The sequence below is a fragment of the Micropterus dolomieu genome, linkage group LG01, assembly GCF_021292245.1.
Source record: "Micropterus dolomieu isolate WLL.071019.BEF.003 ecotype Adirondacks linkage group LG01, ASM2129224v1, whole genome shotgun sequence".
Classification (NCBI taxonomy): domain Eukaryota; kingdom Metazoa; phylum Chordata; class Actinopteri; order Centrarchiformes; family Centrarchidae; genus Micropterus; species Micropterus dolomieu.
In genome coordinates, this window is record NC_060150.1 from 27,321,669 (window position 1) to 27,347,940 (window position 26,272).

The 26,272-nt window shown below is 39.5% G+C and overlaps 3 protein-coding genes across 7 annotated transcripts in view; 2 read left to right on the forward strand and 1 right to left on the reverse strand.

Moving 5' to 3' along the window:
- The window catches only part of ccny (cyclin Y), a 44,912-nt gene extending 29,816 nt beyond the window's left edge, over nt 1-15,096 (forward strand). For all 3 annotated transcript variants that reach the window (XM_046063079.1, XM_046063086.1, XM_046063093.1), the window contains 7 exons: nt 1,527-1,627; nt 1,741-1,776; nt 2,132-2,189; nt 2,591-2,710; nt 5,952-6,118; nt 8,752-8,914; nt 10,371-15,096. In XM_046063079.1, coding sequence (XP_045919035.1) covers nt 1,527-1,627; nt 1,741-1,776; nt 2,132-2,189; nt 2,591-2,710; nt 5,952-6,118; nt 8,752-8,914; nt 10,371-10,487 — 762 coding nt within the window. In that variant the 3' untranslated portion in view covers nt 10,488-15,096. The remainder of the gene's footprint in view (nt 1-1,526; nt 1,628-1,740; nt 1,777-2,131; nt 2,190-2,590; nt 2,711-5,951; nt 6,119-8,751; nt 8,915-10,370) is intronic.
- The window catches only part of LOC123979218 (WD repeat-containing protein 37-like), a 1,096,407-nt gene that overhangs the window by 329,891 nt on the left and 740,244 nt on the right, over nt 1-26,272 (reverse strand). The gene's annotated exons all lie outside the window — the stretch shown is intronic.
- Nucleotides 18,447-19,924, forward strand: LOC123979234 (gap junction delta-4 protein). Its single transcript, XM_046063066.1, has 2 exons — nt 18,447-18,510; nt 18,720-19,924. The coding sequence occupies exons 1-2, from the start codon at nt 18,447-18,449 to the stop codon at nt 19,922-19,924; spliced, it is 1,269 nt and encodes a 422-aa protein (XP_045919022.1).

Here is a 26,272-nt window from a genome sequence, read left to right on the forward strand (position 1 = left end):
TATAATTGTGCAAATGGTGATTTTAATGTCTTGTATTTTTTGCAAGTTCACACACATTTCGGAGAACAAGGTAAAGTTCCTTAAAATAAAAATACTGACCCTTAAAATAATCTAAACCTTTTATCATTTTCCCCTCTTTAAACCTCACAGATTCCACATATAGTCTTAGTCATGTGCATTTAACGAGCTGAAAGATGTCATTTATTGACATAGATGTAGTTAAAAATGTACCCAACAATTTCATCATATTATGGTGTAGTTCATCTACGTCCATCCCTCCAAAAAACCCGGGCCACACTGCCTACTTCTACCTGTGTGTGCCGGCTTCCTCGCTGAACTGCTGCGGCTCACACGTGTGTGGCGTCCACACAGAGTTTGCCTTTGATAATGGCCATCGGTATTAACCGTAACCCTAAAACCTGGTACTCAACCACTAATGTGTGGAGCCGTGCAAGTCACTAAATTTTCCACAACACGGTCCTGCAAATATTTCACAATAAGAGTCTTGTTAACAAATTCTAGAGGGCATTTTAATTTGAAACAGATACATGAAGTTAAAACATTTTTAAAAACTTTTTTCATGTCTGTGATATATTCTACAGATAGACATTATAACTGAAATGAAGTGTTGTCGCTGGTATGATGTCGACTAGAGGTGTGACGAGATCTCGTGCCATGAGCAGTATGAGGGTGAAATTAGCATAGAAGATGCCCCTGCCACTTTTCAATTGTTTGTGTGGAAAACAATATGTAAGCAGCATTTCAAAATGCACCTGTATTGTTTTGTATTTATGTAACTTTCAGTCCAATAAATGTCTATTTTTCCAGTGATATATTTTGTCATTGAAGATTTCTTAAAAATAGTGTTAAAATATTCTTGTGAACCCAACATCGTGTATCATCTCGTCTCCTGAGCTAAGTGTTATTATCGTCACACCCCTACTATCAACAGATCATTTTCATTGTACTATTGCTGAGAAGCGTGGGGGAAAAATAGGAGCCACACCGATTCTCTAGGTGACGCACTGTTCAAGTGGGCTGTGTGGCTACTCTAACCTGTTAACATGGTCAGCAAAGAGTTTCCCTGAGGCACATGCGCTGCTCAGGTAGGCTCTGTGGCCCAGGCGTCAAGTGCCCCATTTTTAGTGATGGTGTATATATCTTTTTTTGATTTTGAATTTTTGATTTAACTTTCAAAACAACTCATTTGACATGATAAAGCTCTGGTTCAGTATGTTCCAGGAGAAAATTAACAAAATGAGTCAATGGGGGAAAAAAAAGTTGGTCACTAAATGGAGGTTTGGTGCTAAAGATGCACTCCACCATAAATGTCACACCTGCATGCAACCATGTTAAGTCCTGATAGAGGACAGACAGAATTAGGTTGTGGGCTTTCAGGTGCCCTACTTTCCATGGCTGTTAGCTGGGCTTTTGGCTGGTCCGAGTTTGACAGAAATAGAGATTCACATGCATATCTGTGTCTGTCTATATGTCTATATGTGTGTGTGGGTGTGTGTGAACTCCAGCATCATCCAGGCCCAGTGAGACGGAAGTACAGCTCATGTTCCACCATATTCCTCGATGACAGCACTGTCAGTCAGCCCAACCTAAAATACACCATCAAGTGGTAACTACATAACCAAAGCTAAAATACCACATTTATCTGCTATTTCATTTTCATTCAGAGAAATGTTTTGACTCATTGTCCTTTTCTTTTTTTTTCTTTTTTTGTCTATACAGTGTATCTCTCGCAATATACTACCACATAAAGAACAGGTATGATCAGTTCTTTCATTTTTTCCCCATGTCTACTAAATTCCACAGGCCTGCATCAGATATCAATGTCAGAGAAAAAAAGACAAGACAATTACAACAAGTTTGTGCAATTATGCATGAGAGTAGGATGAGAGTATGAATATGTTTTCGCATGAGGAAACATTTCTGTCTCTGGTAGGAATCCCACAGAGGGCAGCTGTTTTGAAGTACAGATAAATACCCGTAAATGGCAGTGCATATTGAACAGGCAATACCGTAGAGGACAAAGTCATATTTTAAATGAAATGGGTTTCATGCCATCTTTTTTTTATTTCTATCACACTCTGACGTTCTTCCTATCTGTCTGTCATTCCAGAGATGTCGACGGAAGAATGTTGTTAGACATTTTCGATGAGAAGCTTCATCCGCTCTCGGTAAGGCCTGAACTGAAGATAAATTTCCATTATGCACAAGCTGTAGAGCTGTCAGGAGTCATCAGCAAGACAAACCACACAAGCTGATGAACGGCAAATAAGCCCACATGGATCAAATCAGGGGAAAACTGCCTGGTAATCTCGAGAGCCATCTGGATCAGTCAGATGTATTTTCAGTAAAAAAAAAACACTTTTGCTTAGCAATTGCAGAGTTTCAGTCCAAAAATTTCAATAACTACTTTCCCTGATGCTCCATATCCAAAACCCACAAAGCACTCTGTTCAAAGTGAATTGTCATTGGTAAGCAAATGTGTCAACTAGCAGCTTGTGTTTCCATTTTGGTAAGTCCAAATGTTGTGAACAGAGGTCTGTCCTTTCCATTTTGCTATCTTCTCTTCTAGAAGTCAGAGCTTCCTCCTGATTACGACAAACACGACCCTGAGCAGAAACAGATCTACCGCTTTGTCAGGACGCTGTTCAGTGCCGCACAGCTCACCGCTGAGTGTGCTGTTGTCACATTGGTAAGTGTGTCTATTTCAGTGCCGACACCAGGAGGGAGTGTTGCTTCCTGGTTATCTTTTTGCCCTTTCTTGTGTCACGTGCTACCTTCTTTCCATTGCCTTCCGACTATTTTCTCGCATTTATTTTTGGACCTCATTTCTTCTCCTTGAGCTAAAAAAAAGTTCAATCTATCCCTCTAGAGATTGTTGAAAATATTGAATATTTAACTAATTCTCACAACTTCTAACACACTGCACTGCTCACCTGCATTAAAACGTGCTACTCCCCCTTCTCCATCTCATTCCTTTCTCTTTCTCTCCTCCCCGGACTCTTTATTTCTTTAGCATTTGTTTTGTGTGCTTTCTCTTGGCCCTGTGGCCTAGTATTGAGTTGCTCTGCTTCCTGACAGCTGCACACAAGTGTAAACTGCATGTATTGGTGATCCCTTGTGTACAGATGGCGATGGCAAAGCAAGTACACTGGCACATAGTATTTATGAATGTTTCTGTGTAGGAGTCTTTATCTGTGTACAGGCGTACTGTGACTTCACAAAATCACACGTGACTTTGGCACAAAACATCCATTCCCTCAGAGTGAAGTCTGGCATGCTATCAGTAATTGAATAGGTATAATATTGGCTAATGGTTATGTGGTTAGTTAGTTTAGTTTGGGTTTAGTTTAACACAGCTGACATTAGACGGAGGAGTTTAGATGGGAGTTGACACTGATATGTTTAACTGCTGTGTGTTTTAATCTCTACCTACACTAACTGGACAGTCCTGCCGAGGTAATAGATAATACATGAAGAGTAGGAAGAGAGTTACTATATACTATTAACACTGGCTCAGTGTATTTTCAGATATCCCTGCAGATTAAGAGAACTGGTTGTTTAAATGAGAAATGCTACACATTGATGGTGTGGAGTTTAGACTTGGGGTGCTGACTAATGGTATAGTAAAAAACAACCACCAGTCAGTAATGTGGTCAAATTGATTCCTCTATTTAACTGACTGAACCATAAACTTCAAATAAAGTGCTTAGTGCGTTGGCTTCCCCTTGTTATGAATAATAACACTCTCACTTATCAGAGCAGGATTACTTTTTAAATGGTCTCTACTTTTATAGCTTCGGGCCACTCAAAGCATCACATTCACACACATTGATACACTGATGGCAGAGGCTAAGGTGCCAACTGCTCATCAGAACAGAAATAAACATTCACACACCGATGGGACAGCCATCAGGAGCAATTTGGGGTTCAGTATCTTGCCCAAGGATACTTTGACCCGCGATTCTTACATATAGCGGGCAACCTGCTCTGCCTCCTGAGCCTCAGCTGACCAGAATATAAGAGAGGGCACAAAATCCTTGAAATAACGTAAATATTGAAATAGTATGTTGTTTATCAGACAATCTGTTACAACATTTTATCCAGTGAGAACGTCCTCGGTTTTGAAAATGTGTGTCTGAGGTTAATTTAACCTTTGAGCTCCACGGAGACTACTTTCTCTGTCTAGTACTGAACTTCATCTGTGACATCGGCTCAAAAATCACAAAATGAAGTCATTTGGGTTTAATTTGGTTGCACAGTGCTGCTGTTTGACAACCACGTTGCCTCTGGATCCTTTGCTGTGCTTGTTTATATAGTTTTCTCTCTGTGCTGTTGCATTCATGTGGCCCAGATTGTGGTCTGGCTCTCATTTCATGCAGGCTTTATTCAGTGCTGCGTGCTGCCTGCTGCCAGATGAGTGTATATGTGGTGTCTGTTGGCAGGTTCTGGGACATAACAGAGATAGGTGAGAATTGCCTATAGGCACAAAGCCCAACCCAGCATGACTTGTCCAATTAGCCACCTGAGCTGTGCTAGTGGGCAAGTCAAACCAGGCTGCAAAATAGGATAAAAGAATATTTTCATTTCTTTTTTGCAGCCCTTCTCTTTGCCTCTCTATTTGTCTAAACAACAAGGTGCCATTATATGTCTAGTAATTAGATGGTAATCATATAATACAATACAATAATGGTAGTCATCATCTAAACAATGACCGTCTACTTTCCAGCTGTCTTCTAGGATTCTGTTTAGGTTTTTAAGTCACATAATACTGACAGTTCTGCCACTGTGCAGATTCAGACTGAATTCTACGGGGAATGAACAGTATTTTCCACTCTGTCATAAAAAAAATACAGCATCTCTGTCAGACTTTTCATCTGAGATGAGAGTTCTCAAAGCTACTGTAACTGGATTGAATTCAGTTGAGCCTGCAGTAAATTTTATTTATTGAAAATGAAAGATCCCAGTCACAAGAATATGATTTATTGTTTGTATTAAGACTATATCTGTAAAATAGAAATAAACTGTAGTATACCAAAGTTATTTATTAAAATGACTAAATAAAAGTGCCAAATCAATACCGAAAACTAAAACTATATCAAAATTTATTTTATAATGTAAAGCCGGATACGTACAAAAAAACGTGTAGGCTACTGGATGACACTTGTATTTTTGTGCACTTATTACAGAGAGAGGCTGTTTTAATACAGCACATGCATTGTGTTGTTTGGGAATGTGTAGTTGGAGGTCAGTGAGCTTTTATGAGAAAACTGTAAGGCATACTGTAGCTCCCATTTGCAAGCTAGACGTTTAGTTGCCTCCATGCTGCAGATCACAGCAGCTTTTATGCTTGACGACTGTAAAATCTAATGGAATACATTCTCTCAAAATGATGATCAATAGATCAGAAGAATCAGTACTGTTCAAGTATTCCAACTTGTAAGGACCAGGTGCCTGCGGGCTCAGTGTGCTTTGTGATCTGTAGACTGTGGGATTTCTGGCTGCTGAAAAAGAGAGCAGAAATGAAATGAAACTGAAAATGGTAAGAGAGGCAGAGAGATGCAGTGTTTCGATCCACATGGATATTTTAATGAGCAAGCTCCAGGGGAGCTGGATTTCATCAGCTTCTGACATCTTGTTATTGTGGTTTTTACCTGGAGGAGGAGTAGGCAGGAGACTGCAAAACAGGAAAGTGGCAAACTAACTCTGCAGATGAATGTAGACAGGGAGAGCAGAGGCTAATTAAACACAGAAAAAAGTGAGGACATAATTACACAAGTATATTAAAAAAAGATTTTGTTATATTGTGTTCATTTTATGGAAGACAGAACCCACAGGGATCCCAATTATGTGTATAACTTTGTATGTTCATAGAAGTGGAAAAGATCAAGATGTTTTGAGGTATTTACATGTGACACATCTTTTTGCCCAAGGTGTATTTGGAGAGGCTCCTGACCTACGCTGAAATCGACATTTGCCCTGCCAACTGGAAACGCATTGTGTTAGGCGCCATCCTCCTGGCATCTAAGGTCTGGGATGACCAGGCGGTCTGGAACGTCGACTACTGCCAAATTCTCAAGGATATCACTGTAGAGGACATGTGAGTTGCTGGATACACACCCAAAATATTGCATTTTATTGATATGAAGGAATACAACAGAAATACAATGCACACACAACAGAAAGGCCTATAGGTCAGGTTTGCTAAATGTCGGTGCCACTGGTTATGAACATACAGGGGGCTGATTTTGTTCCTTAATATTAAACAGATCATTTCATTTCCTCCTCCATAACAAGAATTATTGATTATTATTATTGGTTAAATATAATAATGTTTCTGTGTTGTGAATCAGATGTGTTCTTTTATTACTACACTGAAAATATAATTTTACTCAATAACAGTTAGCCTGTATTTGGGCTAGGCGATATGTTATCACAATAAAAAATGTAATATAATTCTATATCGATATTTATCATGATTTTTTTAGTATTTATTTATAAGTTTAATGGCTAATTTTTGCACCTGAGGGAAAGTTGAAAAAACCTGATCGTTAATTGATCGTCAAGTTATTCTTTATGGTCAAAACAAGCACTTGCCAAACAGTGGATCACTTAAAAAATCTGAAGTAGAACATTAAATACAATTATGATCAAATCTTATTTTCAACAAGCATGTGTAAGTAAAATTAAGTAAAATCATTTTTCAGTCCCTTTTTTCCAACAAAAATTTATATCTTAAGAGAAAAAATAAGTGCTAATTTATTTGTGGTTCAAATAAATTCAATTATTTATTGAACATTTGATATTTTGTTATTGAAAAATATTATATTGCAATAATATTCATTATTGTTTTATTGCCCGGCCCTAGCCTGTATACCGAAATTGTCATTTTCATTGCATAAACTATTGAGATTACATCATGTTTATCTGAGAGCCAAGCGTCATCCAGGTGCTTAATGTTATGTTGCAGAGCTGATTTTGAAGTGTTTCAGCTCTCCTTGAAACAGGCTGTTGATATACAGTCTCAGCCATTGTTATTTACAATTCCTCTTGTCTACCATCCTGTAGCTGTCTTCACCCCCATGTAGTAACATTCCGGGTTGTTCTATCCTGAGAGTAGTCTGTGTTTGTGGGGTCAGCCTGGGTTCAAGAGGTATTGAGAGTCACATGTATGGTGGTCTGGAGTCTGGACATGCTTAGAGCGACCTCATCCCAGTTTGTCCTTGACTGTCTGTTGTTATGGCTCTTGGACTGCTCCCCCCCAAAAAAAGGCGATACAGTAGGTTGGCTCAGTTAAATATAACTCAGCCTTATGATAAAATATTTTCCCCTAATACATTGTTATCTACCCTTTGTTAGAGCGAGATTTATGCACTAGCAATAAATCCACATAGCGTCATGTCACCAAGCTGGATGCAAGGCTGGTTTATTAGTTCCTAACAAGCTGACAAGAAGAGATACGTGACCTTTAGTGAATATCAGTGTTTAATAAAACATGTTCCTACTGAAGCAAAGGAGGATGTCTGTTGTAATACATTGGATACGTTTTCAGGGTTAAATCTTAGACTATATGGAATGGATTTATCTCAATATGACTTCATCTTGCCATGTGTGAGACAGAGAAGAAGTATCTTGAGAATGAGGACCCACCACCACACAACATCCGTCTTAAATCCACAGGAATCTTGGCTGGATTATTCTGAGAGGGAACACGATGCTGTAGACGTGTAGCCGCTGCTGCAACCTCTGACCTCTGCTGCATTCACACTCTTCCGCACCAGTGGCTGTACATTCTTGTCCTTGGGCTCAGATTTTACAGAGCAATGACTGTAATCCACCTGTTAGGGACTCTCTCCAGTGAGAGGATGTGGTTCTGCCATGCTCACATATGGCAACTTACAGGACAATGACTCAGTTCTGGACCGGAGATTTCCTCGGAAGATCAATTTTAGTCTTTTTAAATCCATGCTCGGGAACCTAGGCACCCCCCGCCCCCAACAGACACAAGCTATAATAACTGCAGGGGAGAATTGTGAGGAGCGGAGAAACACAGAAAAAAATAGATGAGACTAGCTGAATGAGTGCCATGGCAAGATAAAAAAGCAGCAGCATTATTAGGCAGACTTTGGCTACAGTGGAGTCTAAATTTAGCTTGTCTGTTGCTGCATGCCTGTAAATGTGCGTGGGTGGGGAACAAATGCTAGGAAGAAGATGGTGCCTCCCGTGGAAGGTACAATGCTAAATTATTCGGTCATGACTGAAGATAAGCAGATGAAAGTGGCTGTCAGCGCACTGAAGACGGGATAACAGAGCCGTGGAGCATGAGGCAATGCACACAAAAGCATTTTCAGCATGTGGAATTAATATTCTTTCTTACACATAATGCTCAGAGGCCTTTTGCTTAGATATCACTCATATGGGAAAAGGCTTATGTTTTAGTGGGTGTACTAGGGATTCACTTGGTGTATGTGTATCGGTGAAGTAACATCCACTGTCTGTGTGAGGTGGTGGATTTGCCGGGATGGTCTCATGGTCTCTCATCTCTTTGTCTCTTCTTCAGTCTTTTGATATAGAATGTATTTGTAGACAGGCAATTTAACTTCACTAATTTAACTACCTTTATTTAAATCTCCTCGAGGTAGGGTTCCTAGCTAAATATCAGATATATTTTTTTAGCCTGTCAAAGGGCTCACTTTTCAGCTCGCACATCTCTCTCTGTCTCTCTGACACAAGGAATGAGCTTGAGCGTCAGTTTCTGGAACTGCTGCAGTTCAACATCAACGTGCCGTCCAGCGTCTACGCCAAGTATTACTTTGACCTGCGCTCCCTAGCTGAGGCCAACAATCTCAGCTTCCCCCTTGAACCCCTCAGCAGGGACAAGGCCCAGAAACTAGAGGTGAGTAGTACACATTAAAAAAACTGGAAACACATTGTGATTTTTGGAGTAAAGAAAAAGGAAGAATTGAAACCTGAACCCATTTTGTTATGGATGAGGATGAGGATGTGGAATACAATGAACTGAGGCTGTCTGGCTAATTACTATTTTGTAGTGCCTCAGCTCAACACTCATGGACACAAAACACAGACTGTACATTTGATGCTGGGTGAAGGACAGGATTGCCATGTTGCTGAGTAATTAGCTTCACTGCCTCTGACTCACTATCCCTCTGCTTTGCTGCAGTTTGCATTTGAAACAAATCTTAGCAGCTGTAATGATGTTGGCGAATGCATCATTGCCGGCTTTTCTTCTCTGTCCAAAAGATACTCTGTTTGACCAAAGTAGACCTTCTTCACAGAAGTAATTTTAACATTTCATAGCAGGCTTTTTTTGCCTGTTGTGAAAAACATGAATTTATTGGCGCGATATATGTGTTACTGGGTAATGTACTAGAGAAGTACCACAGTGTCTGAAAGGCCCTGTATGGCCACACAGGTGTTGAATTGCTCAGGCTGATTAGACCTGTAGTCAGGTTGAAGCCGGGTAGAGATATGCCTGGATTTATGTGATGTCATAAAACTCTATAGACTAGTAAGAATGATAGATGGCAAGGTGTCCCACAAGAAAGCTAAAAAGAGAGTGAGGGAGATGCCAATCAAGCACAGTTTGTACACACCCACACAGTCCTGAGAAGAGGTCTAATTTGTTTGTTTACTTGTTTTTTTAAAATATTTACTTTTAGATCCCGACCAATATGGGATTTTTAAGAGCCATATCGGAATGATATATCAGGATTTTAATATCTGATATATTTGTTTCAGAAACACATAACATAAACTAAGCTTATCTCTAACATTTGTTATGTGTAGTTGTATTTGTAGCCTCATCAAGATAACATGACAAAATGCAGTTCAAAAATAAACTTTTTGTTTTGTTTTGCAGTGGATTTGTGGGCTCATAATAAAGTAAAATTAAAAGATGTACTAGAACTAAACAAACAAATAAAAATAAATTTAAGATAAAATTTTTAAAAGGGATGGCTGCTTTTTTTTTTTTTTTAAATAGATCAGCTAATGAAATAGATTAAAGATAAATAGACTGAAGCAGACTCAAAATAGGCTCTGTAACATCCAAAGCACATCTCTTAATGTGCCCTAGAAAACCATCTGAATACTTTAAGCCAATAATCACACAAGACAGGACAAAACCAAAATAGGTGACACTGGGATTTTAAAGCTTGATTATCTCACTCCCAGATGACGCTTCTCTTGTCTCTTTGTGTTTTGGAAGTATTTCCTGTGTTTGGGTGAGATTGCTGTCTCTCATTTGTGCACATACTGACAAAGATCTCAACCTAAATAAAAGGGGAGGCCTTGCCATATCCATTTCATTTCTGCTATGTTTTGATTTTCAGGCCATCTCACGGTTGTGTGATGACAAATACAAGGACTTGAGGAAACAAGCCAAGAAGCGGTCAGTGAGTGCAGACAACCTGACGGTGGTGCGGTGGTGTCCAGCCATCATTTCCTAACACTGGCCGTCTACAGCACCAAGATAGACCTGTCAGACAATCTGTACTGTATTACTGCCTGTTAAGCAGGCAAACCAGGTGGGCAGCAGTCCTGTGGAACACTGGGTCTGTCTGGAATACACACACACACACACACACAAAATCTGGCACTTTTTGCAAGTGTGATTGCACCCTCTGGTTGTTGTACATAAAAGAAGTCGCACTGGCTGCTTGCACTGAACCAAACAGAGATGAGCTGAACCAAACTGAAGTGTGTGAGTGAAAGTTGTTTGAATAAAGACCTTGACTGCAGAAGAAAAGAAGAGGCCAAACTGAAATACAGCTGGCAAATATGAGAAACTGTATGAAGTTGGGAAAAGAAAATAGGAACAAGGTTAATGCGAAACATAACAGATGACAGCGGCAGCAGCGTTCCATAATTCCCTCTGAGACTCGACTGGCTTGTACGGTTGACTGAGGGAGGCCGTGCACATTCCTTTAATATTAATCTTTTGGTTCAGTCACTTTCTTAGCTGAAGCTTGATATGTTTTTTGTTTGACAGCTTACAGGCACATTTAACATTTTTAAATGCTCAATTCCTCAATTTGTTTCAGTGTTTTGTTGTTTATGTGTTCTTTTGCATTCCCATCCAGCAGAAACCTCTGCCTGCAGATATCAGCCCACACAAAGGAAAGACATGTACATTCCACTGTTAACTTGAGTGTACAGTTGATTCATTTGACTGGACTTCATATCATGCGCCCTCCTTGACAAAATAGTCCACCGTGTAGTCATTTGCGTTGTAGCCGTTTTACTGAAGAGCTAACCTTAAAAAAGCAAGTCAGCGTTTGGCTCAAGGGCGCCTGGGAATTCAACTTGTACTATTCCAGTTACAGAACAGTTTCTCTTACAGCAAGACCATCCAGCCACCATTCAAATAAAGCTATTCACTTAAAGCAATATTCATGCATTGCTTTGTTGTTGTGATTAAATACGATGAAGCATGCATTCTTGGGAGAATACTGACTTGAAGACAGTAGACTACTACTCCCAGTCAGATGTGAGATATACTGTAGAGCTTATGTTGTACTTAATTCACTGCCGTTGTCCTGACCTGTGGTGCCTGTGATAAGCTAGTTTTAACACTTCTCCCCTTTCTACTGGAGGAATAGAACAAATAATACTGAAGTTTTTTTTTTTTTTTGGTTAACATTTTGTATGGTTCTTCCAGCTTACAAAGAAACAGCACAAATGGGATATTGACATTACTGGAGAGGACCAAAATGAATGAAGAAGCATTAAGCGGCAATTCAAACACTGCTTACAAAAAGATAGATTGTATACATTTTTCCAAATTGTCTCTGTACAGTGTAAATACTACGCCAGTGTGCAAAATCTGTAGACTGAGGTCATTCTGTAAAAAATCAGAATGATGTTCAAATATTTATATCGGATCAGTTTTTACTGTACATGAGAAGGATGGTAAATATGTTTGATTCCTTGTTCAAATGACAAATCAAGTAAAGACAAAGGTGAAGTATTAAGATTTAAAATGGGAGACACCACTTGAGATTTTTTGTCTGTTTTCTTGTTATGATGTTTTCACACTGAGAAAATGCCAAGTTTTTATATGTTACATACTTTGTAATATTTAGATAACACAAGACTATTCAGGCTTATTTTATGATTTGTTATTTTTTGATAGATTGTTTTTTTTTCTCTGTGGAAGCATTGCCAGATTCAGATGTTGTTAAGTAATGTTTGTTTCTTAGGGAGCCCCATAACTGACAAAATGTAGTAAAAGGTTATCCAGCAAGTCAAAAATACAGTAGATAAATAGTACTGTAAAGTAGATCAATAAGAGAATGTAAAGAACTATAAAGCTTTATAGATTTCCTTCAACCTCCAATGAGTTGGAGAAAAAAGTAATTTGTTTGCAGTTTGCAGTGATTCTACAGCAGTAGCCTATGCAGTAATGTATATGGATTACATAACATTATGTGCACTGTCACAGGAACTGGATACTCAAAGATGGCACCCTCTCACTTAAATGAAAATTGTTCGCCTGGCACATAAGCCAATATGCCTGTAGTCCACTGCACATGCGCACTAGAGTTTCCCCTGCTCGCCCCATTGACTTGACATTGGTATGACGTCACGCAAATAGAGTGCGAAACCACTTATATTGATCAACAAGATTGGGACAGAATCATTACTATACAAATACTGTTTTAACAGTTTGCTTATAGGAATCAGGTAGTCTGCTTACAGTGTTCATTTTGGGTCTTGAAACTCTGCTACCAGTCCAATGTTTATAGCCTGCAGTTTATTTTAAGGACTGTTCAGAATTTAGAAATGCACCGAGACCACCGTTGAGGCTTAGTAGCCTATTTGCACATGTTACTTTATTTGTAAACAGCACAATACTGTCTTAGGCTTTAGTCTAATTGTAATTGAACTACTTAACTGTGTTGCTGCACAATAATTTAATTTGTACAGCGCTTGCAACATCTGTTCTCTACAGTTATTTTGAAATGGTCAACAAAATTTTAAATATAAAATAATGAAACTTTTTTCATTATCTTATGTTTATGTAATAATACACAATTGTCAATTAGATGGTTATCTGCAAAAAAATCCTTTATAATCATTTGCTGATAGTGATCAGTTTGAACCTGACAGACGTGATCACTATAAATCTTATAGTGGAAAGCTCTTCCACGTTTTTGTTAATATAAAATCTCAAGAGATTTAAAATCTGTAATACAAAGAGTAATAATTAACCTTGTTTGCAGTTTGACATTCTTGTCCACAGCTTTACAAATGTCTCTTTTTTTTTAATGGTGGTCTATAGGGAAAATACTTTTTGGACTGCGGGGATGTTTTTCATTGCAGTACCTCAAGTGGCCACTGGGACAAATAGGCAGCAAGACAGAGAGTTATATCAGCTCTATAATATCCATATAATCCATGATTCTGGCACTAGTGTTTTCAGTTAGGCTAGCTAGCCACGCAGTTATCTTGATTGTTCACTGATGTTACACAAACCCTTAACTAAATGTTCTGTGGGGGAAAAGTAGGTTAGAAATCAAATGATTGTGTCCCAAGGACTAAGGAGTTAAAAAATAAAATGAGTTGCTGAAAGATGAATAGACAAGTAAAATTAATAAAGTGATTCATTTTGTCAACTGATTGGAGGTTAGAGGAAAAGTCACAAGCTCTGTTTTTTTTTTTTTATTAATACTATTTAATGACATTTTAACTTATATCTTTGACTTTTCTGAAAATCCTTCACAGCGTTTTTTCACTTTTGGGGCTCTGCAGTTTCTTGTATTTACTGGATATAAGTGAAACTGTTTTGTTGTTTTTTTTAACCAAGAACAAATCACTTCCTGATTTGCTTTTCTTAACATTTCATGGCTCAGAATTAGGAAAATGTTCAGGGATGAAATAGAGGGTAAACCTATAAAATCACTGCAGTTTAATTGGTGTAATTCATTCTAGTTTTCACACTTGAATGTTAATAAAAGTGTTAAGTAATGCTTCAGTTGTACTACTATTATAAACGTTATAATAGTGGTTGTTTGCCTTATGATCAACTGGACTCACATTTTCCTTCACTACACCATTAAATAGACGGTAAATTAGGTTTAAAAATAGGACAAAACCTGGAAATGATTGAAAAACACACAGAAATTGCTTTTTTAAAATAATTCTTCTTCATAACACGAAAGGTCAGAAAAAGGTCCAAATTCAAATGTCAACGTACCCTCCTCCAAGCTTCTGTTGTTTGTCAAACTACCAGAGAGTCAGTCAGTGAGATTTCCATCCCTGAGCAGCAGGGGTGAGAAGGGACAGAACTACCAAAGTCATGGAGAAATGAAGGACGACCCTGTTGGAACATGTTGCTCTGATCCACCCCACTTGCACATGAAGTGTATGACAAGGTGTTAGGACTTGAATCGAGAACTGTTTGTTTTGCATGGTGCTTCAAGTGAGTGAAAAATAAAGTGCAAAATGTGTCTTTAGGAAAGTAACGTTACTGAAGTTGCTGTTGTGAGTTCAGACTCTTAGAGGTATTCAAAGATTGTATATCCTATTTATTGTATACAGCCCAGGCTGGCGTTTTCTAGACCCAGAAGTAAGCTTTGATGCCATGTGGTCAACTAAGGTGAGTCCTGAGGTGGGAAATTGACTCCGACAGCAACGACCTTGAGCCTGTGGCGTCCTGTCAGCTGGTTAGGTGTGTGTCATAGCCTTGTGCACTGAACTCTACCTCTGCATAGAGTTTTTTTTGAATTTCACAAATTAAACTTTGATCATGGCGATTTTCCCTTGCTCAAACATCAGTCAACTGCTGTAGCTGTGACCTTTTTTGTTTTATCATTGAGTGATATTTTCAACAAGTTGTAGACTACTGTATTCTGTTGTTGTTGTTATTGTCAGTGTATTATTTACTTTTCAGTTGAGTCAGTTATTCTGTTTCTCAGTTTGCCAAAATCTCTATCTCTGTTCTTTTTCTCTGTATGTTTTCATTATGATTTTAGAGAACTGCTCCCAATTCTTCTCTTCTGAAGCAATGTTTAGAAAAACCTGTGCAAGAATTAAACTTTAAATCCTTGCAATAAACCCAGTGTCTGTTTCCTGTGGGATCTAAAAGGATAAATTCACCCATTGTGGAAAAGTAATAGCAATACACACACTTACTCTGAGACCTCAAGCCATCTTTCATTGTGTTATCACGAGTGTTTTCCACACTGCTATCACAATATTTCAATATGTACTTTATTGTACAACTGATGTGACTCAGCAGGGTTTCTGATCCCAGAAAGAACCATTTAAATGGCTTAGAGCCAGTGGTAATACAGAGATTACACTCTGACATATTGTCACTGAGGGACACATTTAATCCTCCGTATTAGTCTTGATTTGCATTTCAGTGGCTGCTGTGGTAATTGCTATACTATTCAATGCAATGAAGAGCTGCTGTGAGCTTTAGTGAGAGCAATTGTCAAACATCTCTTGTGTGCTACATTATTTTTTGCCTTCAAAACCACGTCTCTTGGGTTAATGAACCCACAGTTTACAGTCTCCCATATTTTGTTTGGCTATCAGTTTATTTCCTTTCTGTGAATTTAAGTCCAGCTTCATTCTCTCCGCAGTGGCTCATCTCACCTCACCCACCTCATACATCAATTTCAACTAGGGGTTAAGGTTTGATTAAGACTGGTACATCAAGAGCTTTTTTCAAACAATAATACATGAGGGACTGTGCTCCTCTTCTTGCACTACGATTTGAGCAAAATTTGATCTTCCAGATACACAACATCAGCTTGTGTAATTGCTAGAAAGGTAAGTTTCACCTTACACAAGAGCAGCCTCTTATGTCGACAATTTGTTTCTAACAGCTGAAACAGATCAGGTTAACAGGAACACTATATTTTTCTCAACTAACGTTTGGGTCTGACTTTTTTTCTTCTTCGTGCCTTGTTATATGCTTTTTGTGCACACATTGATCTCTTGAAAAAATACAAAACACTGGCGTGGAAGTGCATGGAGACAAAAGCATTTAATATCCCTACATTCAGTGGAGGAATTGGCTTGCATGGAGTTGAGTTACAAAGTCATAGGTTGGATCTCTTGACACATGAAAATAACGAGCCTTGGTAAGGTTTCAATAGACTGCTATTCTTCCACATAAAGAGAGGTTTTGTAGCCAAATAAATTAATTTAGAGATGCTAAATATGCAACTTGCTTGCATTATTAAAATATTTTGTAGCTACCCGGACATGGAGCAACATTAGCATTTGTTTGGTGTTGTGTTTCTGGCGCTGAAGAAGAAAAACATCCATCGCCTCCATCCTATAAATCTGTTTGTGGTCTATGATGATCAAGTAACGACTAAGGCGGAAAATCTCTTAAGTAGGAGCTGCTGGACAGGTAGGCAATGGCAGCGATCTGAAATGAAAGGGATGTTATAATATTGTCAATATTGCCTCCCACACAGCTACGAGGGGACATTCACACTCTATTACAGACAGTAATCCTTTGCAAATAAATCCAGGATTGTTTTATAATGTACCCAATCTACCATATCTCTAGCTAATAACAGCAGGAGGTACATGTTCCCTGCAATAGTTGGCTGAGGACAAACATACTATACAAACATACAAACACACGTCTAATATTACATCTGGAAACAACTGCACAAACATTAGAGCTGGTTGTTAAAGACAAAACAGACTGTGTAAGAATGACAGTGGGTTTACATCATCGTAAAAATCTATATTTTAAAAATTACATCAAGCAAGCAGAAGGAGAGCAAAACAACATATTTTTTATTATAAAAGCAGCATATAAAATGTTTTTGCCTCTTTGTTGCTGGTCATTATCTCAGTGAGTGAAACTGAAAACAGGTGTACCTCAATATCCTGTAAGTAGTAACTGGGCACTCTCAAATAGTTGTGGGAAGGGTAAAACTGTTCAGTAGATGACACTGTATTAAATGTGGTGTGCTTAGGTGTGAGACTGTATGTGCGAATAGACAACTTTACAAGTCGATACTACTGTAGGTAAGTATCTTAAATTAGTAATTTCTTTGGTATTGAGTGTTCTTGGAATGGTTGCACCTGTTTACTTCATCCTGCGCTTACCTGAGCAGATGTGTTCCAATTTAATATGAGGCTGAAGCAGTAACCCCTAATTCCTCTGTAATAGGAGTGAGGTATAGCTGTTTACTTTAAGACTTTGTTGTTGTTGTTTTTTAACCTATGGCCCATCTTTGCTTTTGTTAATGAAAGTCTGCCTTCACTTGTTGCATTGCTCATCACCCCTTTCATACTTTCCCAATGCCACACAACATTCACTGCCCTTTAATTGCAGATATAAGTAATTTTCCATCCTGTGTTACAAAGTCAAACATTCAGTTTCACAAACTATTTATTTTCAGCAGCATCCATTATATATTCCCAATGCTAGCCGTGACATCCATTCAGAATGAGCCATGTGGGATTCTTACTGTGAGCCTGTGTGGAAGTGCTAATGACCATTGATCTGTAGTGGTTATGAGCCAAGCCAACTGTCTTTCGCTATGTGTCCCACCAGAGACCTTGTCTGTAGGTGAGGGTGGATGCAGCATGTGAGAAGGGATCTGATTTTTCCTCTGCAAAATCATTTTATTAGGGGGATATGCACTTTGATGTGCATTTGTACAGGAGAGAACTCATATGAAGTTTAGAATTAATCTCATTTTATTAAAAATGAGCATTGTAAATCTGATTTCTTGATGGTAATATGAATTTCTGTTGTACTTCAGATAGATAATAAAACATATTAAATTACTATCCAGTAAGTCATTATCTGTTATAAACTGGCATCAGCTGTGGGAAAATACAGTTTACAACCTACTTACATTTCATGAGAGCTTATCCACATTACATATTTTTAATGGAGCAGCCAGTTTGAACATGCTTGCTATTGTGCTTGAGAACTTAATACAGCAATTTCGAGTGAGTAAGCCAGGGGGCTTGTTACTCTCCTGTAAGGACGACCAGCAGCACCAAAATATCTCTGCAATGCCAGGACGGCAACGTGCCTTTGGAAGTGTGTTAAGAATAGACCCACAATAGGGCTCGCTCCCGTCTTCTGTTGTCTGAGGACAGACAGATGTCTGCAGGGAACAGAGAAAAAGGTCATTTACGTGGTTTACTTAAGACTTTTAGAGACTTGGGTGACTCAAATGGATGAGATTGGATTCACCTACAGGGACCTGGCACATACTCCTTCTAGGAGACAGAGTGAGTCAGACTGCTGAAGGAACTTTTTGTCCGTCAACCCGGAGGTTATTGTTTTACGGGAAGCCCCTTGGTAGAAAGGGTAAAGGAGAAGTGGCTGGATAGGGAGTGAGGTCTTAAGGGTTTACCTTGTGGCCTGGAACTGGAAGGTCAGAAGATTTTGGAGGGCCTTAAGTACAGCAAGCATGGCGGGATCAAGTGCATCTGAGATCATCTTTATCTCTGTCAATCGCAGCATCACTTTGATGGGTGAGTTGACTTCACTGACACATCAACTGGTTTCTGACTTACATAAACTTCTGCATTTTGTTTGTTTGCAGTGAAATTGTTTGATATTTCTACAGTTCTATAAACCTCAGGGTTTCTAAAGATCTATAGATTTTGCAACACAACACACCTCAATTCATGAGTCACTGTAAAATCAGCAAATTCTTACTACCAATGCGTTTATTTTTCAGGGAAGGTGTGGCTCATTGTGATGATCTTTGTCCGTATCCTGATCCTTCTCTTTGCCGGTTATCCTCTCTACCAGGATGAGCAGGAGCGATTTGTATGTAACACCATTCAGCCTGGATGTGCCAACGTGTGCTATGATCTATTTTCTCCGATCTCTCTCTTCCGCTTCTGGCTGGTGCAGCTTACCACCTTGTGCCTCCCCTACATCATCTTTATCATCTACGTGGTCCATAAGGTCTCAAATGGCCTCACCGTGGACTTGAGCACCTCGAGTCACTTCAAAACCTTGCCGCTGTTTGAGATCCACCAGGAGCCATTCAACAAGACATCTGTAAACAAGATGCCTCTGGTGGCGGAGCGGTGCTTCACAGGAGCCTACATCCTCCATCTTATGTTCAGATCGTTGCTGGAGGCAGGGTTTGGGGCAGCTCACTACTATCTGTTTGGTTTCTACATCCCCAGGAGGTTCCTGTGCCAGCATCCACCATGCACTACCCAGGTGGACTGCTACATCTCCAGGCCCACTGAGAAGACCGTGCTGCTCAACTTCATGCTCGGTGTGGCTGCTCTGTCCCTTTTTCTAAATATGTTGGATTTTATCTGGGCCGTCAAGCGCTCAGTGAGGCAGAAGAGCAAGAGGAAGATGATGGTGAAGAAGATTTATGAGGAAGAGCAATGTTTCCTTTCAACCGGAGGAGCTTCCAGAGGAATAGACCCACATGTCTCTCTGGCTCAGCAGGGTCTAGAGGTAGAGGCTGGTAAAAAAGGGAGTTTCCGGAAGAGGCGAGGCAGCAAGGGCTCTTGTGGAGGGGGGGTGCTTGCTTTAGGGCAGGAACCCCCCTGCCTGGAGCACTCCTCTCTTCCACGCTCTCCAGGACCTCCAGGCTGCAACACCAATGGGAACAATGGTTACTCTGTTTCCCAAGAGGAGGCTCCGGAAAGGGATGGCAGTGAGGTGGATCTCTGCCCCCCAGAGCCAATGGGGACACCCAGATCCATTCGTGTTAGCAAACGCAGCCGACTCAAACCGCCACCTCCGCCCAGACGGGACCTTGGGTCATCCCCCGGTGGGACCATCGGGGACGTTTCCACAGCAACAGCAATCTGTACCAGAAGGGTGGGTCAGTATACGCTGGTTGAGCTGGGCAGCAGTGCAGAGCTACAGACCAATGACGATGGGCAAGAGAAAAGATCAGAGTGGGTGTGACTTAGAGGGTTGGATTGCTTTATTTCCAGGTTATTTTGGAACACAAGTGGGAATGGGAGAAAAAAAGTGGGGGTGCAATATGAAAAACAGACACACGAGGCTGACACATGGGCAACAACTGTTAGAGTTGACATCCCGCCTTGCTCTCCTCCTCATTTCACAAGAAAGGCTGCACAGTTGCTTGAGGAAAATTGTTGCTGTGTGATTGTATCACACGGTCAGCTCACATTGCCTTTGAGGAGCGCAAGCTGAGGGATGCAAAGTGGATGCAAAGAATTCAAGTCATGAATAAAAACTCTCTTAACAAGTGAAGAATGACAAGACACACTAGCCTTTAGCAACCTTAGAAAAAAAACTCAACCTTGAGAAAATCTAAAAGAGTGCATCCCACCTGTTTCTTCCCTTGTTGGCTTTACCCCCACCTCACTAGACACATCTTCCATAAACAAAGACAGGCCTTGACCTGTCCCACACATGCAACCCCCCCCCCCCCCCCCCCCCCCCCCCCCCACCCCCTACCTCTATATAATACCACCATGGACTCATTCTCTTTTGTGTTTGGGTCACTGGGGTCAAAGGACATAGAGTTCCCTCTAGGCCCTGTGTTTGGGTGACCCTAAGAGGGTCTGAAAGGTAATAATCTGGCCAAGGTGTTATTAAGCTCATAGAAGGGAATAGGATTTCTTGTCAGAAGTAAAGGAAACTATGAAGGCCCCTAAAGCTGACATAGGCTCACAAAGCAATTATGTTCCCCCATAGGGGCTCTGTATTTATGGAGACAGCTTGTCACTCTATTTCAGGGACTCACAGAGCTTAGAAGGAATACAAGCTTTAGCATACACTGTCACTACAAATAGAGCACAGCAGAGTTCTGCAAAGGAGCTGTGTTGCCTGTTGCCCTTCAGGATATCTGCTTGCTATGGCTTTGGTTTCACCTTGATCAAAGCTCATATTAATGTGGGTCAGACACCAGCTTCCACTGTGATGCGTCAATCATAGACAGTATATGATGGGGCTGCTGTAATGTTAAACTTATGCCTTTATTGTTTCCTGGTTTTTAGCAGCAGTGTAACCTGTATATTTTCTCGAAATCTCTAGACTACTTCATACAGAATGATTGTAAGGAATAAATAAGTGGTGTCACAGTTGTGTCTGCTACTCTATGGCTGAGGGGCCGGCCTCTGTGTGTAATGGATATCTCTTGATCTTCCTCCTCTTGTGGTCTCTTTGAAGGTTACAACAAAAGGTTCTCAGCCTCCTATCTCACCGTGACAGTCATAAGGGTGACCACAGGGGGTTTTCATCAGACCACGGCAGGCCTAACGGTGCCCCACCTCCTTCATACACCCAATTTTTCATTTAAAAGCCACAGCTGGATTCAGTTACATTTGTATTTATTTATATTCTGTACTGTAAGTCTGGCAATGACCAAATAAACTGTTTAGTGCCTAATTCTTAGTGCAAGTTAAATTCCAATAAAGTGTTCTTGTTATCTTTCAGTACAATATCAAATGACTTGATGTACAGTTTAATACGCTATTATATATAAAGTTATTTTCTCTATAAAGTGAAAGTTTGTTTGATCTCTTATGTTTCTATGTTTCATTCATGGACTCTCAAATGTGAAGTGATCTTTCTATGTGTAACAGTTATGGCCGTTCATTAGTGTTATTGAAATTATATAAACTACTAAGACATTGAAGATGATGATCACTTTCTTGTAACTAGTTTTGTTTGATCCAGTCTATTTTGGTGTAATAACTCTGCCAACACTGTAGTTTGAAAACATGCTGCCCTCCAGTGACGAAAAAATTGAAATGCTGCTTTATATTTAATCCAACACCTGAAATCAAATGACCCCTGGCATTGTGATGACAGATTTTGATATGTGAATATTTGTATCTTATCATTAAACACTTTGGTTGCAACACTTCCTTTCAATCAGGTAGGGTAAAGCAATCTGAAAGCATAACTGTAAAACAACAGCAGAATACTGATTAAATATAATTAAATAGGTTAGACATGTCAGTATTCTTAATAGCTGATTTTTAAAAGTAAATCCTATTTTGGGGTGTGAACTAAAAGCAGATAAATAGCATTTTGTATTTGGCAATGATTCATGATCATTTTAGTTTCTTACTGTGCTCTTCCCCAGCTGAGGAAGTGCTATGGAAATGTCAACAGCTCTTCATCGGACGCTAACCATCTAAAGTCATCAATTCAGGCCATGACGGAGGCTATAAGCTGCTGAAGACATTTTTGTCAGTTACCTCACCAAAAAAGGTAAGGTAGAGATGAGGTGTCATAGGCATAGGACATAATGTTTAATATCCCTTAAAGAGGGACTATGTAACTTTTGAAAATAGAAATAACACATCCTTCCTGTTACCAATGAAAAGTTGAATTCATGAGCAATAAAAAAAACACACCCTTGCTCAATTGAGTACACTATGGGGTTTTGCTGCTGTTCTTAGCCTACTTTGTCTAGCTTGCTAATGTTAGCAAACTTTAGACAGATATAGGTGTGTAACTGGCCTTGCTGTCTCAGTCTGCTGACTTTATGACTCTTCTCTAGTGGTGCTACTGTAAACCCTACACAGTTTAGTATAATGCAGTTGTCATTTTTGGCCGCTGTTCTGCAAAAATTACATAGTCTTGCTTTACTCTGCCAAAGCATCAAATGCCCATATCCACGTATGATTATGAGTATGATAAAGCATCATATGCCCATATCCATCATATGCCCATATCCACGTATGATTATGGCAGACCACAGCGCTAGTTAGAAAGACCAACGTTGCTTTGCTCTGATGACCTTGAGGAATTTTGGTTCTAGGAGAGATACAGTAAACAGTGGAAACACTGGCAAAGAGCATTGCTATGCCATATGTGTGCGAACTCACTGGGACCGCTCAGTGGGAAGTGTAACAAAACGACCTCAGAAATATTGCTACTGAGAGAGTAGTGAGATCTAAATTAAGTATTTGATATAGATGTTATTTAAAGTGCGTAAAGCTCTGATACTCTGCTGTTCTGGTGGTGGAAAGAAGTTAAAAACAAAAATAAATGGATGAAACGACAGAACTATGCAAAAACAGAGAGTTTGAAATGAGAAATGTACATTTCTCATTTCTCAGACTTGTAAGAATCTTGGAACTCGTCTGATCACTGAGCACAAAAAGACCAGAGTCCCTGGGCAACCACAAGACTTTCTCGACTGCTCTCTGGATGAACTTAATAAGCTGTGTGTCATGCAAATAAAGTCTATGTAAATGAGTGGAAACTAAGACCGAATCAAAAATCCAATCGATTCCATTTCTCCTTCCAGAGAGGCAATGATGGCTGTTCGTTTTGTAAGGATTGCCTAATCATGTTTGTTCTGGACCTTCACTGTGCTGAAACTGACACCACTTCCCTGCACCCTTCCATGTACTATACAAGGTATGTTGTAAAACTGGCTGTGATCCATGAAGTACAAAGGATAGCCAACTCTGTCCCTCTTAAGTGTGTACCACTGTACAAAAAATAATACAAACAAAAGCTCATGGGATCTTTCTTACCCAGGGTAACCAGGGTTACCCTGGGTAAGAAATAACCCAGGAAAATAAATTTTTTTGAAGTAGTATAAAAAGTATAAAAGGTGTTTGTATCACACTGCACTTTACAAACCAGATGCTCCCAAAGGTTAAATGGTTAGATCAACAGTATCATGCTATCAAACCATCCATAGTGTTAAGGCATTATACATAGTCAACAGCAATGTGTTTTGGAAAGAGGCCTCATTTTATTGTATTAGATTTGTCAAGACAGATAAATAATCACCAACTATTTTGATAATTGTGTAATGGTTTCAGTTCATTTTTAGACAAAAACACCAGTTTGTCCACTGTGAGAATTTGCTGCTTTTCCCTGTTTCATATAATTGGAAACTGATCATGTTTAGGTTTTGGACTGTTTTTCAGACAGTGTGGCATTTGAAGACGTCATGTTCGGCTCTGGGAAATTGTGATGGACATTTTTATACTGCTTTTAAAATAAAAAAATAAATGTGCTTTTGTTGGAAAGAGAAGAGAATTTAAAAGGAATGTAAAGAAAAGAGAAGGAGAGAATAACTAAAAGAATTAAAGAAAAGAGAAAAACAACAGGAGAAATTAAAGTTAGAAACAAAGGAAAACCAGTTGGTTATTCAATAATGGATCACTTTCATAGCAGAAATGTATTTTACATTTCATAAAGAATCAGATATATCACTAGTCTATCCAGAAAAAAAACTAGATTTAAAAAAACATAATACATCAAAGCAGGACTTCAGCAATGTTTCTCCTCAGGGTACATCATCCAAAATCTGAATAAGGAAGGACAGTGGAAATTCCCTCATGAATTCAACTCTGAAAACGTCCTGGATGATGATTGTTAAGCCAGGGGCCTTCATGCCCTTCCCTGAAGGTATGGGACCCCAAACCCTCAGTGTTAACATCTTTTATCTTCTATTTTAAGAGATGTACATGACTTACAGATTGAAAATGTCTAATGTCTCAGGTCATCGTATGGACCTTGGACAGGGTCTGGCTCGTATGGAGCTCTTCCTTGGTCATCATGGTGACCCTGCTGAGAAAGTTCATCTGGATCGAGGATGCAGGACAGCTGGACTACATGCCTGTCATGGGGTCACTCAGTACACAATCATCGAGGGCCACACAGTACACAATTGAGGGCCACGCAGTACACAATCATCCGACACACAGAAGACACAATGAAGATTGATTCACATGGACACAAATAGCCATCAACTAACAGCTGTTGTCATTACACTGCCATTACCACTCAATATCCTCCGAAACAGATCTTCAGCACATAGGCATAGTTCAGTTGGACATTGTATGCTGATACTAAGAACAAACTGACTGGTTTGTTTATAAAATAGGTTAAATAATCTGATTATTTTGTGTTACTGCTTGTCACTGATATCTGTTAAAGTCAGTTATTGAGTCAGTCGTCTATAGTTCGATCTGCCCTTCACCCTTTATATTAATGAAATGTAACAAGGGTTTTGCCAGTCTTGGTACAAAAAAAAAGATCCAGTTATCAACGGATGTCCATTTAGAGCTGGGAGAGAACAAACATCTAGTTAATGGCTCCCTCAAGTGGACATAATTGGGTATTGCATTTCATAAAGTTTCAAAACAACTTCATCGGGGGAAAATAATATAAATTCCAGTTTCACTTACCAGCAACAACTTCAATCTACTTTCACCCATGTGTATATATGAATATATACACACGGTGAATATAAATATATGAAAATGAAATTGTTATTGTTAATTATTGTTATTCTTAAACCATTCTGAAATATGTTGATGTCTTAACCTTGTACATTTCTGATGTATTTTATTATTATTTTTTGCTGATGTTATATAATGTAATGTAAGGTGACCTGTTGAGACTGCAAGGAACTAAGTAATAATCAGTTAAATTGTGTTGACTAAAAGATACCTGTTGATGGTACAGTGGATAAAACCCATGGTGCCTTTGGTATGGGAGATCACTTGGCATTTAGTAACATATGGCACACTGATACTGTTTGTACGCCATTGTGCTGTAAGTCGGATGTAGACATAGGAGAAGTAGGATCCCCCTTTTTTGTATTACACTCACCATTTTATCAACATCAGCAGCACTCTCATTGACTGCTTATTGTCTGATTGTTCTGCTCGGTATTCATTTACATGTGACATCACATCCATTTTTGATGCTGAGTGTGGGCACGTTTGTTGGACCAAGGGCTCACCCAACATGACCGTACCCAGAGAGAATCTGGCAAAACACTCAGCGCTTCAGATGAAAGAGGTTCTCCTTTTGTGTACATGTCAGTCAGTCAGTGAAGGACTGAGAGAACACAGAGTTCTGTCGCTGTGTGTGGATGTGTGTGTGTATGTGTGTGTGGAGGTGGGGGGTCCTGGGATTGGAAGAGGCAGCAGGGGTGCACTGTAAGGACTACTAAACCACAGAGGCATTGTTACTGTGCCAACGGGTAGCCAGCCATTTATGCTGATATCTTTGTTAAGCTCAGTCACAGTGCTAAAATCAAGCATTTATTGGTTAATAACTGCGTGACTGACACAACATTAATTTTCCATTTCTTTTTAATTTGACCTCAACCTTCTTGCTAAACGCACATTTTAAATATGCAAACCAAACTGCAGCAGCTTCAATGACGTCCACATCCCTTAGAAACTATAACCATGAAGCCTGAGAGCTGAACCCCACTATTTTCCAACATCTGCCGTCTCAAATGGCCAGCCGGGAATAATGTGCCTGAGCTGGAGGCCAGGAGCTTCAACATTAATC